Consider the following 16,719-nt stretch of genomic DNA (forward strand, 5'->3'; position numbering starts at 1 on the left):
GGTGAGCCCTCACACCCCACACCTGGCAGCACAGTTATATCCCTGTCAGAGGCACGTGGGAGATCTCAGACAGTATTGCCAAATAACACAGGAAAACTATTACCCCAAAAGTAAGACATTACAGGGGCGCCTGGGTGGCTCAGTGGGTGAAGCTGCTGCCTTCCACTCGGGTCATGATCTCAGGGTCCTGGGACCACATCGAGCTCTCTGCTCAGCAGGGGGCCTGCTTCCTCCTCTCTCTCTCTCTGCCTGCCTCTCTGCCTATTTGTGATCTCTCTCTGTCAAATAAATAATAAAATCTTAAAAAAAAAAAAAGTAAGACATTACATTCAAAGAAAATAAATGTGACTCAGGGAAACAATGTTGATACAGCAAATGAGAGACTTAAAAAAAAAAAAAAAAAAAAACTACCTCATTTCCCTCAGAAGGATAAAAGAAACAAGATTCATGAAACGAAAGCAAGCCCCCAAACAAAGTGAATTGCCTACTGACTAACAAGTCCTCTTCCAAGTTAAACAGTTTCCAATTCTTTGCTTTCATCAAAACTGAGAGAGGTCATAAGGTAGGTGCCTTCTGATAGGACACCAAAAATAATTTTTTTTAAGATTTTTTATTTTATTACCGGGATGCCTGGGTGGCTCAGTTGGTTAAGCAGCTGCCTTCGGCTCAGGTCATGATCCCAGCATCCTGGGATCGAGTCCCACATCGGGCTCCTTGCTCCACAGGGAGCCTGCTTCTCCCTCTGACTCTGCCTGCCATTCTGCCTGCCTGTGCTCGCTCTCGCTCTCTCTCTGACAAATAAATAAATAAAACTTTAAAAAAAATTTTTTTTTTATTTTATTATTTGACAGACAAGAGATTCCAAGCAGGCAGAGGGGCAGGCGGGGCGGGGGTGGGGAGCAGGCTCCCTGCTGAGCAGAGAGCCTGATGCAGGGTTCGATCCCAGGACCCTGGTTAAAGCAGAGGCTTTAACCCACTGAACCACCCAGGTGCCTCTCTAGTTGAAAATAAATTCTAATAATACTGACTTATAGAATTCTTTTTTTTTTTTTTTAAGATTTTATTTATTTGACAGAGAGAGACACAGCGAGAGAGGGAACACAAACAGGGGGAGTAGGAGAAGCAGCAGCAGGCCTCCTGCCAAGCAGAGAGTCTGATACAGGGTTCAATCCCAGGACCCTGAGATCAGGACCTGAGCTGAAGGCAGACGCTTAACAAGTGAGACACCCAGACACCCCTGACTTACGGAATTCTTAACATTTAACTCAAAGAATGGAGGATATTGCCATAAGACGACTTCCATTCCCACATACTTAGCTATGTGAATAAAATTTTCTGGCTATTATGTCTATTAAAACAATAGGAAGAGGAGGGAGCCTGGGTGGCTCAGTGGTTAAGTGTCTGCCTTTGGCTCAGGTCATGATCCCAAGGTTCTGGCTTCTAGCCCCACATCCAGCGCCCTGCTCAGCAGGAAGCCTGCTTCTCTCTTTCCCACTCCCCCTGCTTGTGTTCCTTCTCTCGCTCTGTCTCTCTCTGTCAAATAAATAAAATCTTTAAAAAACAAAACAAAACAATAGCAAGAGGAGTGCCTGGGTGGCTCAACTGGTTGAGCATCTGACTCTTGATTTCAGCTTAGGTCATGATCTCAGTCATGGGTTTGAACCCCATGTCAGGCTCCATGCTCAGAGAGTCTGCTTGAGATTCTCTGTCACCTTCTGCCCCCTTCCCTGTTTGCATGCACACTTTCTAAAATCAATCAATCAATCTTGGAAGGAAAAAAAAAAAAGGAATAGAAATTATTAAATTCTCTCTCACCCTAGCAAAAAATAATGTTCTACAGATTCATGATCTGAGAAAAAGATTAGTCCCCATCATTAAGAAAAACATTTCCAATCAAATTCAACTTTTATGGTTAGTTATGATTTACCAAAAATTATAATATATGTGACCAACTGGGTGCTACTAGTAACTGTAATCATAAGTCATCTTCAGGACCAAGTAAATACCTAAAGCCTTATGGTTATAGCAACTTTTTAAAATTAAAATTTAAGCTTATATACATATTTTGTTACAAAAACACAGTAACGGGCATCTGGGTGGCTCAGTTGTTAAGCATCTGCCTTTGGGTCAGTCATGATCCCAAGGTCCTGGTATCTAGCCCCACATCAGGCTCCCTGCTTGGTGGAAGCCTGTTTCTCCCTCTTCCACTCCCCCTGCCTGTGTTCCCCCTCTTGCTGTGTGTGTGTGTGTGTGTGTGTCTCACTGTCAAACAAACAAATAAATAAATAAAAATCTTAATTTAAAAAAAAAACAGTAACAATCAAGAAAGACCTGTCAGTATAAAAATGTATTATACTAAGATAAAAGTCTACGATAGACACAGAGGAGAAGTAAGAGTTCAAGGAATCAAAAGAAGGATTTGCATTTCCAATGATAAAGAACAGCTTGCTCATGCATTTTTAAAAATAGATGATGAGGAGAATCAAAATGCTATATATTTAGAAGCATTTGGATCCACTGAACAGAGTGGTGTAGCTTATTTTTATGTGGCAAAAGTAAAACATTCTGAAAATAACAGCTTTACAACTACCACCTCTAGCCAAAGCTTTAAATACCATCAACCTCCAGATTGATATCTCCAGCCCAGAACTCTCCTCTGAACTCCAGACTCTTTATCTAGCTACCTACTACTCTTCTCCCCTCCAATATCTTCTCTGCTGTCAAGCAACTCACACTTGGTAATTCCCAAAATTCCCTGAATTTCTTACATTACCCTCAAAATCTACTCTATCTGGAGCCTTCCCAATCCCAAATGATGGCCATTCCTTCCTTTCAGCTGCTCATGCTAAAACCCCTGCAGCCATCCAGGACTCATCTGTAGCCATGCAAAGCAGAAGCCAGGGTGGTATGGCATGGGCTACTGCAGGACAGGAGGGGGCTTGAGACAGAACCAGACATGTAGCAGATCCATCTTTTTCAAAGGAGGAAGAAAAAAAAGAAGTAAATGAGATGGGCAGCCGGTTGAGATCTGATTTTCTTACTCAAGGGAAAAATCATGGTATGTTTGATGCTGCTGAATGACCCAGATGAAATAGAGAAACTGCTGATGCAGGAGACAGAAGAGACGACCACTGTAGCAGCTCCCGGAGTGAGAGGACAGCTCACCCGAACAAGAGCAAGAGCAGAGTAAAGGGCAAGGGGAGGGGGTTAGGAGGAAATGCAGCAGGGGACACGCAGCAGGGGGATGGTGCAGAAGTTCTCTTCTGACTGAGTCTATTGATTGTTGTAAAAGTCATTGGCTGAGAATATAAACAGGAGAGCAAGTGCTGGAGGTTCGAACAGAAAGAAGATGTGAGAGTTGTCTAGGAAAGTGGAAAACTACAAATTCATATGAATTTGTAGCAGAGTGCTCAGGTTCAGAGTTCAAGTTCTTTATACAAATGAAATAATGCTCTCATTTCCATTTCCTAAAGATAGTACTTGCATGTCTAATAACTTTGCCTTGAGTTAAATAAGTGAATCTTTAGAAAAATAGAATCTGTAAGACATTAAATTAAGCAGAAAGTATGCATCCACGAACATAGTTTCACAAAAGAACGCCCGGTTTAAAATCAGGAGACAACGGGGCCCCTGGGTGGCTCAGTGGGTTAAGCCTCTGCTTTGGCTCAAGTCATGATCTCAGGGTCCTGGGATCCAGCCCCGCACTGGGCTCCCTGCTCAGAAGAGGGCCTGCTTCCCCTTCCCTCTCTGCCTGCCTCTCTGCCTATTGTGATCTCTCTCTCTCTCTCTCTGTCAAATAAACAAACAAACAAAATCTTTAAAATAAAAAAAAAGGGGCGCCTGGGTGGCTCAGAGGTTTAAGCCTCTGCCTTCGGCGCAGGTCATGATCTCAGGGTCCTGGGATCGAACTCCACATCAGGCTCTCTGCTCAGCAGGGAGCCTACTTCCCTCTCTCTCTCTGCCTGCCTCTCTGCCTACCTGGAATTTCTTTCTCTGTCAAATAAATAAATAAAAATCTTCAGGCGCCTGGGTGGCTCAGTGGGTTAAAGCCTCTGCCCTCGTTCAGCTCAGATCATGATCCCAGGGTCCTGAGATAGAGCTCTGCATCGGGTTCTCTGCTCAGCAGGGAGCGTGCTTCCTCCTCTCTCTCTCTCTGCCTGCCTCTCTGCCTACATGTGATCTCTGTGTCTGTCAAATAAATAAATAAAATCTTTAAAAATAAATAAATAAAAAATAAAATCGAGAGACCTGGGTACAGTTGTGGTCTGTCACTATTAACCAAATGATCAAATGCAACTCCCTTGTGCTTTCTAATCCTTAACAGCCTCTCCTGGAAAATGGGATAATATCTACCTCCCATGGTTATCAAGAGGACTAATAATACTGCAGGCATTACCGTGCCAATCATAGTGTTAAGAAAACGTTAACAACTATTCTTACTCTTGTTGTTATTAACTACAGATATATCAGCTTGAGACTGATCAATCTGCAGACCAACTACAGATTAACTGGAGACTGATCACTAAACTTTGAAGTAAACTTTGGGGGTGCATGGGTGGCTCAGTGTGTTAAAGCCTTTGCCTACGGCTCAGATCATGATCCCAGGGTCCTGGGATTGAGCCCCACATCAGGCTCTCTGCTCAGCGGTGCGCCTGCTTCCTCCTCTCTCTCTCTCTCTCTCTGTGTCTGCCTGCCTCTCTGCCTACTTGTGATCTCTGTCAAAAAAAAAAAAAAAATCTTTAAAGTAAACTCGAGAGAATAATGAAATTGATTTACTTTTGCCTTCTATTAAAAAATCTAGCTTAAGTGAAATTACTAGACTAAGTAATAATTATGAGTCTAAGAAATAAGCAACTTGCCAGAATAAAATAAAAGCCAAACCAGGAGAGAATTAAAACAAAAAATCCAAAACAAATAAAACATTATAACATAAAAACAACAGGTTTTATTTTTAAGTTCTTGGTGTTTTTTTTTTTAAGATTTATTTATTTGAGAGAGAGAGAGAAAAAAGAGCAGGACAGGCAGAGGGAGAGACAGTCTTGAGCAGACTGTGCTGAACACGGAACCCAGGCTCACCACCCTGACATCATGACCTGAGCGGAAACCAAAAGTCAAATGCTCAACCAACTGCACCACCCAGGGGCCCCAATAATTAGACTGTGAAGTAGGAAAGAGGCCCATGGTACATTACTGGGTAAGTCCTAATTCAAAAGATACTACATTCCCTTCTTTCTCTAATTCCCCTAGAGGGACGCCCATTTCATGAAATGAAAAACTTTCTCAGCTAAACACCTATAGCACTGGAAAAAACCACAACTAATCATGCTCTGAGAGATAAAAATATTAGAATTCACTGTTTTGTTTAATCTCTTCTTTCACAGGTGATTTCTGAGTCCCACAGCTAGCAAACCAGTCTGGCAGAGGTCAGTAGCAAGAAGCTGAAAGGGCATGTATGCTGTGAGGAAAACAGCCACAGTGAGTCATTTGCCCCATTGGGCAAAATGGGGGGGAATTCAGCATGATCTCAGTGCAAGGGCACCTTCCACTGCAGAAGTCAGGCCTGTTCCAACACTGCCCTCTGGTGGCCAATAAAGTTGGCTGTGATGATCTGTGATAGAAGGCGCAGCAGCTGAGCAAGAGGAACCTTCAGTATCCAGTTATCAACCTTTCTAGCACTTATTTCGGCCCTTTCTCCTGGATCAATGTTTCTCATCTTGGATGCATCAAAGTCACCTGCAAGAGCTTGTTAAAACAGAGACTTCTGAGCTCCATACCAGAGTTTCTGAGTCCATGTGGGCCCAAGTGAAAGGATCCTGCTGGTCCAAGGACCACACTGGGAGAACCACTGTCCTATGTTAATACATTTTACAGAAACAAGTTATTAGCCGTGAACATTCTGGAATGCTAGGGAGAGGGTATTATCCCACTCCCACAAGGAGAACTATCTAAGCACAGAGTTCAGAAAAATTAAGTGACTTGGTCACAGATTTGTCCAACTATTTGTGTCTAAGCATCAACAAAATGCTAGATGCTCATTCAAACATCTATGACGATGTTCCGAATGAACAGAACTCACAAAAGTATTATTGTTTGTTATTTACGTATAAAAAGAAAGCTGTCTTTTGTCTCCCTGGACTAGAAAATAAAGTCATATAGAGCTAACCATGAACAATAATTAGGTAGATAACATTTCCAAAGAAGAAAAAAAATCAATACATACATACGAAAAAGTATTTTGAGAACTGTTTCCCAAGGTGACAGGCATTTCAAGTAGTATGACACCAGTTTTATTTCCAGGTATTTGGCTATTTAGATGTTTTATGGGGACAATAAGATAAAAATACTAATGGAAACAAAAAAGGGTAAAATGGGGATGCCTGGGTGGCTCAGTTGGTTGGGCAGCTGCCTTCGGCTCAGGTCATGCTCCCAGCGTCCTGGGATCGAGTCCCATATCGGGCTCCTTTCTCCGCAGGGAGCCTGCTTCTCCCTCTGACTCTGCCTGCTTGTGCTCGCTCTCGCTCGCTCTCTCTCTCTGACAAATAAATAAATAAAATCTTTTAAAAAAAAGGGGGGGGGGTAAAATGGAAAAGAGTATAGCATACCCACAAAAAAGGCCTAAAAACAATGACAAACCCAGTAGCAACAAGGCTTTGAGAAATCACTATTTCCAGGTCTGGAGCAGGAATTGTACAGGAAAAGTAGGGAGCAACTTTTCCTACTCTGTGTTAAGTGTCCTAAAGGCAGCCTGCTTGTCTACCCCTCATTTTTAAGTTGAGGGCAATTAGGGTGGGCATGTGAGAATTCAAAGAGAAACACCACTATTCTAAGAGTTCAGTTACATGTAAGCCATACAACTGCCCTTTCCATGCTAGATGCAGGGAAGTGGTTGATCCATTTCCACTGGCCGGCCTGTGTGAGCCTGCTGCAAAATCACATCCAGAGCTCCACTAATAATTTACTGAATCTCATCCAGTAACAAAATCAAACTTAAAGCTGGATATACAGTAAAACGTGAAAATAATGAAGTCTAGGGCCCTTCCATCACTTCTGAAGAAGTATTCAGAAGAAAAAACACCTTATTTAGAATATTCTCCAAGCAAAACACAAACATGAAACCTATCATTTGGGCAAAACCCATCAGTCTATCTATCTTGGGTGCATCAAAATCACCTGCAAGAGCTTGTTAAAACAGAGACTTCTGAAGTCTAGGGTCTATAAAAATCAGACTCACAGCAGGGAAGCCCCCATTCACTGAGAGCTCACTCACTGCCCCAGATCTCTGCAAGACCAAAGAAATCCTTTTCCTTTCTTCTTCAACGTCTCCAGCCGCCTCTCTTTCCTCCACTTATTCTTAAACAAACCCACAAACAAGGTTGTATGAAAAAAATCAGAAACTTAAAATTTAGTTCTAGTCTAATTATAAATTTTATATTGTTCTTTTTGAACAGGTCAATTAGTAAATGCATGTGTACAAAACCCAACTGATCCAAAGGGATATACGGTAAAAATAAGGCTCCCTCTCACCCCTACACTCCAGCCAGCTGCTACTTCCTGGAGTAACCACTGTTACCAATTCAAGAGTAATCTCCCTGAGTTAAGGAACTTTTAATTATAGTATTTAATTATAGGTTGTTCACATATTAAAAATATTGAGAGAAATTTAGTATTTCTTATAAGCAAAATAGTTTCTAAAAACACTTTCCTCCTCTGGGGTTAAGTTAATGGTACACAGGTCAAGTCACCCAAGATGAAGCATAAGAAAATTTGCTGCCACATCATTATCCTCACCCACTGAAGCTGAGTCCCAGGTGGTGGAAGCATTGCTAAAGGAAAACAGAAAACGAAATCCAAAGCAAGACACACCCCCTCCAGGAGACAGGGAGGAAAGCACTGGCTGTCCTGCGTTACAGCATGTGAGGGAGAGACACGGGTGTAACACCAGCAGGAAGGAGAATTCAACTAAAAAGTTTAATGATAGCCTAAAAGCTAAGTGAAGGGTTGCATGAGAGTACAGGGTCCCTGGCATCCACAGACACAAGGGGAATTCATACTCACTGCAAAGATTTACCAGATGCTCACAAGACCACAAGCAGAGTGGGAAAGTCTCCTTTTGCAGACTTGGGAGAGAGCCACCACTAGAGGAAAGGTGTGCAGCCCTTCTACCCTATACAAATAAAAGCTGAGCTGCCAGGGGAAGGGGTGTCAAACCATCAGCCCCAGGGCCTGGGGAAACACCCACTGCAGCTGGAGAAAGAGTTAAGAAAATATCCTCTTACCCTAGGGGAGGAGCGGTAAATCCAACCCAGGATCCTGCAGGATACCATTAGAAGACCCTCCTATTATAAGAGGGGTATTACTGAGACAGACTCCAACCATGCACAAGATTAAGCCTAAACCAGGACCAAAAACCACAGATAACAAAACTTCCCAGGCTAGCACTTCTTGATAAGGGAGGGGCTCGCACGTGGAGAAACACCCTTCAAGGGCACAGGTGTACAGGGAGACCAAAAGCTAAGACTGGCACAAGAACATTCAGAGAAACCTTTCAGTACCACACTCCCCACTCTAAGCACAAGGAAGAGAGGAATCCGAAGCCAGTACTGCACTAAGGACAATCACAGTAACAACAAAACTCAAACCTAGCCTAAATGGACTCAACCCTTGATATTAACTACCTAGTAAAAAAAAAAAAAAAAAAAAAAAGACATGCCCACTCCCAGGCATAAATATTTTATCTCAGTCACTACTGTTTTACATGTGAAGTCCAGCATTCACTCAAAAATTAAGAGACACATAAAAAGTGCCAAAAAACAAAAATAAAAAAACCCACTATCAAGAGACAAAACGATCAAACTGAGAAAATAACCCAGATATTCAAATGTAGCAGACAAGAGTTTTAAAGTAATTATGAATACTGTTAAAGTCTAGAGTGGAAAAGATCAAAATATGCATGAACAGATGGGGAACTTCGGCAGAGAAACGGAAGAAACTAAGAAAGAGTCAAACAGATATGCTAGAGATTAAAACCAGAAAAGATAATCAAGAGCCACTGAGGGCTCCACATTAGATTCAACAGAACCAGGGGGAAGAAAAATCAGAGAACTTGAAAACAGGTCAAAAGAAAGAACCCAAACGAAACAGAGAGAACAAAGGAGGAGGGAGAAAAAAAAAAGAAAAGAGCATCCAAGAGCTATGAGGCAATACCCAAAAATCTAATGAAACTGTCATGGAATCCCAGAAGGAAAGAGAAAGAATAAGGCAAAGAAATACTTTAAAAGATAACAATCCAAAAATTTCCAAACTTCACAAACCACATCAAAGCACAGATCAAGCTCAGAGAGCCCCAAGCAGGACAAATACCAAGATTCTACCTAAACATACCATATTCCATATTTCAACTGCCAAAAACCTAAGATAAAGATAAAATTCTGAAGGCGGCCAGAGGGGGGAAAAGGAACAAAGATCAAGATTACAACAGACTGGGGGCACTTGGTGGCTCAGCCAGTTGAGCGTCTGCCTTTGGCTCAGTTCATGATCCTGGGGTCCTGGGACCAAGCCCCATGTTGGACTCCCTGCTCAGGGGAGAATCTGCTTCTCCTTTCGCCCTTCATCCTTCTCATGTTCTCTCTCTCAAATTATTAAATAAAATCTTAAAAAAAAAAAAAAAGATTATAACAGACTTCTCATCATAAACTACCCACGTGGGAACACTAACTTTCCTAAATGAAAGAAAAAAGTCACAAAGAATATACACCTTGGAAAGGTATCTTTCAAAACTGAATGCTAGTTTTTCATAAACCAAAGCTGAAATAATTCACTGCTAAAACACCTGTGCTATAAGAAATGTTAGAAGAGGGACGCCTGGGTGGCTCAGTTGGTTAAGCGGCTGCCTTCGGCTCAGGTCATGATCCCGGCATCTTGGGACAGAGTCCCACATTGGGCTCCTCGCTTGGTGGGGAAGGCTGCTTCTCCCTCTGCCTCTGCCTGCCATTCTGCCTGCCTGTGCTTGCTCTCTCACTCTCTCTCTCTCTCACAAATAAATAAATTAAATCTTAAAAAAAGAAAAAAGAAATGTTAAAAGAATTCTTTCAGACATTAGAAATATGGTACTAGACAGAAATCTCAGTCTACACACAGAAATAAAGAGTGCCCAAGATGGTAAAAATTAGAGTGACTGTAAGACATTATTTCCCAAATTTTTAAACTAAAACATAACTGATAATCTAAAATGAAAAGATAACAATGTAGGTTACTAACATATATAAAATTAGGTATATGACAATAAGACAAAAAATGAGAGGAATTGGACATTTACTGTTTTGCATGGACTCTTACACTATACATGAAGTTGTACAATATTACTGGAAGGCAAAGTGGAAAAAATAAATGATACACACTGTAAACAAAAAGCCAAATATAAAATAATTTTAATTTAAAGATTTTATTCATTTTTTTAGAGAGAGAGAGCAAGGGGAGCAAGAGAATGGGCAAAAAGGGAGGGAGTCGGGGAGGGAGAGAATCCCAAGCAAACTCCATGCCAAGTGCGGAGCCCCATGCTGGCCTGATCCCATGACCCTGAGATCAAGACCCAAGTGGAAACCAAGAGTCAGACGCCCAACTGACTAAGCCACCCAGGTGTCCCAAATGTAAAACAAATTTTATTTTTTTATTTTTTTTAAAGATTTTATTTATTTATTTGACAGAGATTACAAGTAGGCAGAGAAGCAGGCAGAGAGAGAGAGGAGGAAGCAGGCTCCCTGCTGAGCAGAGAGCCCGATGCGGGGCTCGATCCCAGGACCCTGAGATCATGACCTGAGCCGAAGGCAGAGGCTTTATTTAACCCACAGAGCCACCCAGGCACCCTCTATAAAACAAATTTTAAAAGAAATATACATAATAAGCCAATACTGAAGTTAAAAACAAAAACATAAAAATACTGAATTAATCAAAAAGCAGATAGAGAAAGAAAGACAATAAAGAAGAGATGGAAGAAATAGAAAGCAACTAGCAAAATGACAGATTTAAATCCAATCATATGAATAATCACATTAATTATAGTCTAAAATACCAGTGAAAAGAGAGGTCTTTGGACTGGTCAGAAAAGCAAGACCCATCTATATTGTGTCTACAAGAAACCCACTTTATTAAATACTAATAAAGAAATGCACTGAAAGTAAAAGGATATGGACAGATACACCATGTCAACACTAAACAAAAGAAGTTCCAGCAGCTGTATTAATAGGACGAAAACGAGACTTCAGAACAAACAATACTGAGCTACAACATAACAGTAACAGGGTCGATTCATGAAGAGGTAACAATCATGAGTGAAGGGGATTAAGAGTACACTTACCCTGATGGGCACTGAGTAATACATGGAATTGCTGAATCACTGTATCATACACCTGAAACTATTATGACCCTCTATGTCAACTACACTCTTCTGTGCACCTGAGAACATTATCTTCAAAATACAGGAAATTAAAAGTGGCAGAATAGAGAAGAGAAAAAAACAAATCCACAAAATTCTGTGGAGACCTCAGTGTCTCTCCCTCTGAGAAACCATTACAAGTAGATATAAAGTCGACTTTATATCTACTTGTAAACACCGTCATGTTACTTCCAATATGCACAGAACACTGCCCATGGGGGCGCCTGGGTGGCTCAGTGGGTTAAACCTCTGCCTTTGGCTCAGGTCATGATCTCAGGGTCCTGGGATGGAGCCCCGCATTGGGCTCTCTGCTCAGTGGGGAGTCTGCTTCCCCCTCTCTGCCAGCCTCTCTGCCTACCTGTGATCTCTGTCAACTAAATAAAATAAAATCTTTAAAAAAAAAAAAAAAAAAAACACTGCCCATGACAGGCTGTATTCTAGACCATAAAACAAAACATGACAAGCTAAAATGAACTGAAATTTCAAAGGATGTCTTCTGACCACAAAAGAATTAAACTAAAAATCAATTATAGAAAGATATCTGGAAAATCTCCAAATATTGAGAAACTAACATTTCTCAATAACCATGACTCATGGGGCACCTGGGTGGTTCAGTGGGTTAAAGCCTCTGCCTCAGCTCGGGGTCCTAGGATCAAGCCCCACATCGGGCTCTCTGCTCAGCAGGGAGCCTGCCTCCTCCTCTCTCTCTCTGCCTGCCTCTCTGTCTACTTGTGATCTCTATGTCAAATAAATAAATAAAATCTTTTAAAAAAAAATAACCATGGCTCAGGGGTGCTTGGGTGGCTCAGTGGGTTAAGCCTCTGCCTTCGGCTCAGGTCATGATTTCAGGGTCCTGGGACGGAGCCCTGCACTGGGCTCTCCGCTTGGCGGGGAGCCTGCTTCCCCCTCTCTCTCTGCCTGCCTCTCTTCCTACTTGTGATCTGTGTCAAATAAATTAAAAAATTTGTAATTATGTGTGGTGAAAATGTTAATTAGACATATTGTGGTGGTTATCTAACAAGACACAAAATAGGAAGTCATTATGTTGTATGCCTTAAACTAATATAATATTTTGTGTCAATTATAAAAAGAAATGTTTCAAATCAATGACCTGAGCTGCCACCTTATAAAAACCAGAAAATAAGCAAATCAACTCAAAGCAGGCAGCAGGAAGGAAATATTAAATATGAGCAGAAATTGAAAATGGAAAAACGGGGGGGAAAAAATCTATGAAACCAAAAGCTGGGTCTTTAAAAACATCAGTAATCGATAAACCTCTACGCAGACTCATCAAGAAAAAAGAGACACAAATTACCAATATAATAATGAAAGAGGGGCATAAAATAGATCCTACTGACATTAAAAGAATCAGGTAAGAATTCAATTTTATCTCCATCCAACTGACAACTTAGAGGAAATGTGCCAATTCCTGAAAGATACAAACTACCAAATCTTACTTAAGACGAAATAGATAACCTGAATAGTTCTACATCTCTTAAAGAAACTGAATTCCTAATAAAAAACCTGACCAAGAAAATTCCAGGCCCAGATGGGTTCCGTGACCAAGTCTATCCAACATTAAAGAAGGAAACATCAATTCTACACAAACTATGTCAGAAAACAGAACAGGAGGGAACATTTCCCAATTCATTTTATGATGCTGCATGACCTCAATTCTAAAATCAAAGGCATCACAAGAAAACTATAGACCAATATCCCACATAAACATAAATGCAAAAATCCTCAACCACATAGTAGCAAATGCGATCCAACAACATGTAAAAGCAGTAAACCTCTTTTTTAAAGATTTAATCCATGGCTTAATCTTGACCTAGAATTACTCCCAAAGACAAAAAGTGGTACCTGATTCCATTCCAAATTCAGTCTTGATGTAAACATAGAATTTTACATATCTGACTTGTTACAAAACTACTGTCAAAGTAAAGGCAGAGCAGACAGTTTAATTTAGGAAATTAGGCAGATTATATAAGAGTTGAGACTTTATAGAAGAACCTTTAGATTAAAAGTTATCTACAGTTTCATGAACACACACTCAACTAAAGGGTAATGAACCTACATCTTTTTCTGAATTTCTGTTAGAAACCAAGGAGAAAGTGACTAGCTTATGCTAAAGAACTCAATTCAGTTTACTCAAAGTTTTTAAGATTATGACCCAAAGCATAATCCCTAATCTGCTTTCTCAGCAGCTTGGCTTAACTACTTACCTTCAACCTGGCTAGTATCTGAGCATGATTTCTTCTTTGATTCTGAATTCCCGGTTTTCTCATCAACATCCAGAAGAGGAATATAGTCTGTTTTTCCAACAGTTTCTCCCACAACATCATCAAAGGCCTCTGCCTCCAGCGTGGCAATAAAGTCCCGTTTTATCTCTTCCTCAATTTCTGGAGGTGGCTCTGTTAATGCATCTGCAAGACTGAGGTCAGCCATTTTGCACCACTGCAACTGCCTGGTTAAGGAGGAAAAAAATATTTCATAAGATGAGCACTGTGCAAAAGGAAACACATTCCTAAAAACTCTTCTCAGTTGTTCTAAACAAAAAAAGAAAAAAAAATCTAGAACTTGAGAGCTCGAAGAGGCTCCCTCATTTCACAGATTAGAAAATTAAAGCTCAGTTGACAGTCTTACCCGAAGTAAACACTATCTCACATCTCTCAGAAGTAAACAGACAAAAGCCATTTTGTCCTTTCCATTAATAAAATTGTCAAGAAAAAAAAAAAAAAACCAATTTATCCAAAGTTACAGCCAGTAAGACTCATATCAGGTCTTTTGATTTCAAGTCTTATAAACTTACCAACTATCTCTTCCATCTTCATTTCTAAATCACATCCCAGAATATTTCTTAAAAGAATATACAAAAGGAGGTCAGATTACATTATATTCCCATTTGAAAAAAGGTTACAGGGCGCCTGGGTGGCTCAGTGGGTTAAGCCGCTGCCTTTGGCTCAGGTCATGATCTCAGGGTCCTGGGATCCAGTCCCGCATCGGGTTCTCTGCTCTGCAGGGAGCCTGCTTTCTCCTCTCCCTCTCTGCCTGCCTGTCTGCCTACTTGTGATCTCTGTCTGTCAAATAAATAAATAAAATCTTTAAAAATAAAAAAAGGTTACAATACTATCAGGAGAGTGAAGTCAACTTTCTTGACAAAAGACTTACTTTGTTGAGGTTAAATAATGCTTCTTCAGGAATTTCTTGTGGATAACTCCGTTAACCAAACTATACCTAGCCCTGTTGGCATGAAAAATACGTACATGTTCCCTGATTAGCTAGGGGTGGCAGCCCCTCTGTGTGGTCATGCCCTCACCATCTTTTCAGAACATGAGGCTCTCCAATTTTAAACACAACCTGAAGTTAAGAAGTATAGCCTACTACAGGCAAAACTGCAGGTGACTAGCCCAGAAATACAGGAATAGTGTAGTAAAAATGCCAAAGGGCCTGCAATAAATTGAGCTCCCGATACATATACAGCACAGTGGGCAATAAAAAAAGTATTCTGGGTACCGTGTCTGCTTTCAAAAGGTCTAACTTAATAGAGACTCCAAGAGACTCAGAAAGATACGTGAACATAGGTGCTTTCTTGAGCAGGCAAAGGTAAATCAAACAGAAATCCTTAGTGGCATACGGGCACATGGGTGGCTCAATCAGTGGGTCTCTGTCCCACTCTTGATTTTGCTTCAGCTTGTGATCTTGGGGTCCTGGGATGGAGCCCTGAGTTGGGTCGACTTGGGGGGTTCTCTCACTCTCTCTGCTGCTCCCCCCCACCCCGCATGTACAGCAGTGGGCAGATGCACGCTCTCTCTCATAAATAAATTGATCTTTAAAAAAAGCAATTTTAGGGGCGCCTGGGTGGCTCAGTAGTTTGGGCTGCTGCCTTCGTCTCGGGTCATGATCTCAGGGTCCTGGGATCGAGCCCCGCATCGGGCTCCCTGCTCCGCGGGAAGCCTGCTTCCCTCTCTCTCTCTCTCTCTCTCTGCCTGCCTCTCTGCCTACTTGTGATCTCTGTCTGTCAAATAAATAAATAAAATCTTTAAAAAAAAAAAACAATTTTATTTATGTATCTGACAGAGATCACATGTAGGCAGAGAGGCAGGCATGGGGCGTGGGTAGAGGAGGTGAAGCAGGCTCCCTGCTCAGCAGCGCGCAGGGCTTCCCTGCAGGGCTCGATCCAGGACCCTGAGATCATGACCTGAGCCAAAGGCAGAGGCTTAACCCACTGAGCCACCCAGGCGCCCCTAAATCAATCTTAAAAAACAAAAAAAAACAAAAAAACCACGAAACTAAAAAAGAACAAAAGAAATTCTTAGCTGCATAGTATGACAGTTACTGCTTCTGTCTGCCTAGAAATTCATTCTTCCTTATCTCCACCGATATTCACTAACAGCCATCCCAGTGGTGTTGGACACATGACCAGGAAGAAGATGGTTGGAAAAGGAGTATCTCATAATGGAAGACCCACCTCGCGGCAGTTCAGTTGCCCTGGTTGTCTTCTTTCTCGAGTCTAAGTGAGCAACCTTCCATCTTTCTTTCTCCTAATTTAGTCAATCTACTGCTTGCAAGCAAAGAATCTCAACTAATACACAGTCTTTCCTCAACCCAGATTTTTAAAAGCCAGAATCTACTAGTAGATTCGAGCCATCTTTAAAGGCTCTTCTTTAAAACTGTCCTCCACTGTCTACCTCTCTCCAGCTAAATTTATTAAGGAAAAAGAAATACACACCAAGGAGTACAGTGATTCTATCTTCAACTTTGTCTCCACACATGAGTTCCTATCACAGTCATCAGTACGGAGCAGAACATATACAACCCATTTACAACAGGAATATGGATGGACACTCCCTACTCTATATGCCATCCAGGCTACTTTACACGTAAAGTATGATTGTCTTTTCAGATCCTGCCAGGAAAAATGCTGAAAAATGACTCATTAAAGAACTTTTTAAAAGTCTGACAAATTTAATGTCAATAAGTTCCATAAAAAGCAACTGCTTTTTCCCTTTTTTATGTTAACTATTAACAGTTAGCATTTGAAACCTATTATGAACCAAAAATAATAAAGGATGTCTACAATTAAACAGTTTCAAGGTCAAAGAACATTTGAAAGGGTATCTGTACCATCCCTAACAGTAGCTCCATTTTTTCCATAATACATACCTAGGACACTTCTTCCATGTAATCCACTCAAACTCCCTAATTTAGGACACAGGTGAAAATGCAGACAGAACCAACAATATCTTTCCAATCTCATTTACCTGAGTGCATATTCTCAAAGGGTA

General features: G+C 41.2%; 1 protein-coding gene across 14 annotated transcripts in view; it reads right to left on the minus strand.

Annotated features, from left to right (window-relative positions):
• MAP4 (microtubule associated protein 4) overlaps window positions 1-16,719 on the minus strand; it is a 193,852-nt gene that overhangs the window by 109,442 nt on the left and 67,691 nt on the right. For all 14 annotated transcript variants that reach the window (XM_032318330.1, XM_032318317.1, XM_032318294.1 and 11 more), the window contains exon 2: window positions 13,657-13,898. In XM_032318330.1, the coding sequence (XP_032174221.1) occupies window positions 13,657-13,879 (223 nt within the window). In that variant the 5' untranslated portion in view covers window positions 13,880-13,898. The remainder of the gene's footprint in view (window positions 1-13,656; window positions 13,899-16,719) is intronic.

Source organism: Mustela erminea, chromosome 1, assembly GCF_009829155.1.
Source record: "Mustela erminea isolate mMusErm1 chromosome 1, mMusErm1.Pri, whole genome shotgun sequence".
Taxonomy (NCBI): domain Eukaryota; kingdom Metazoa; phylum Chordata; class Mammalia; order Carnivora; family Mustelidae; genus Mustela; species Mustela erminea.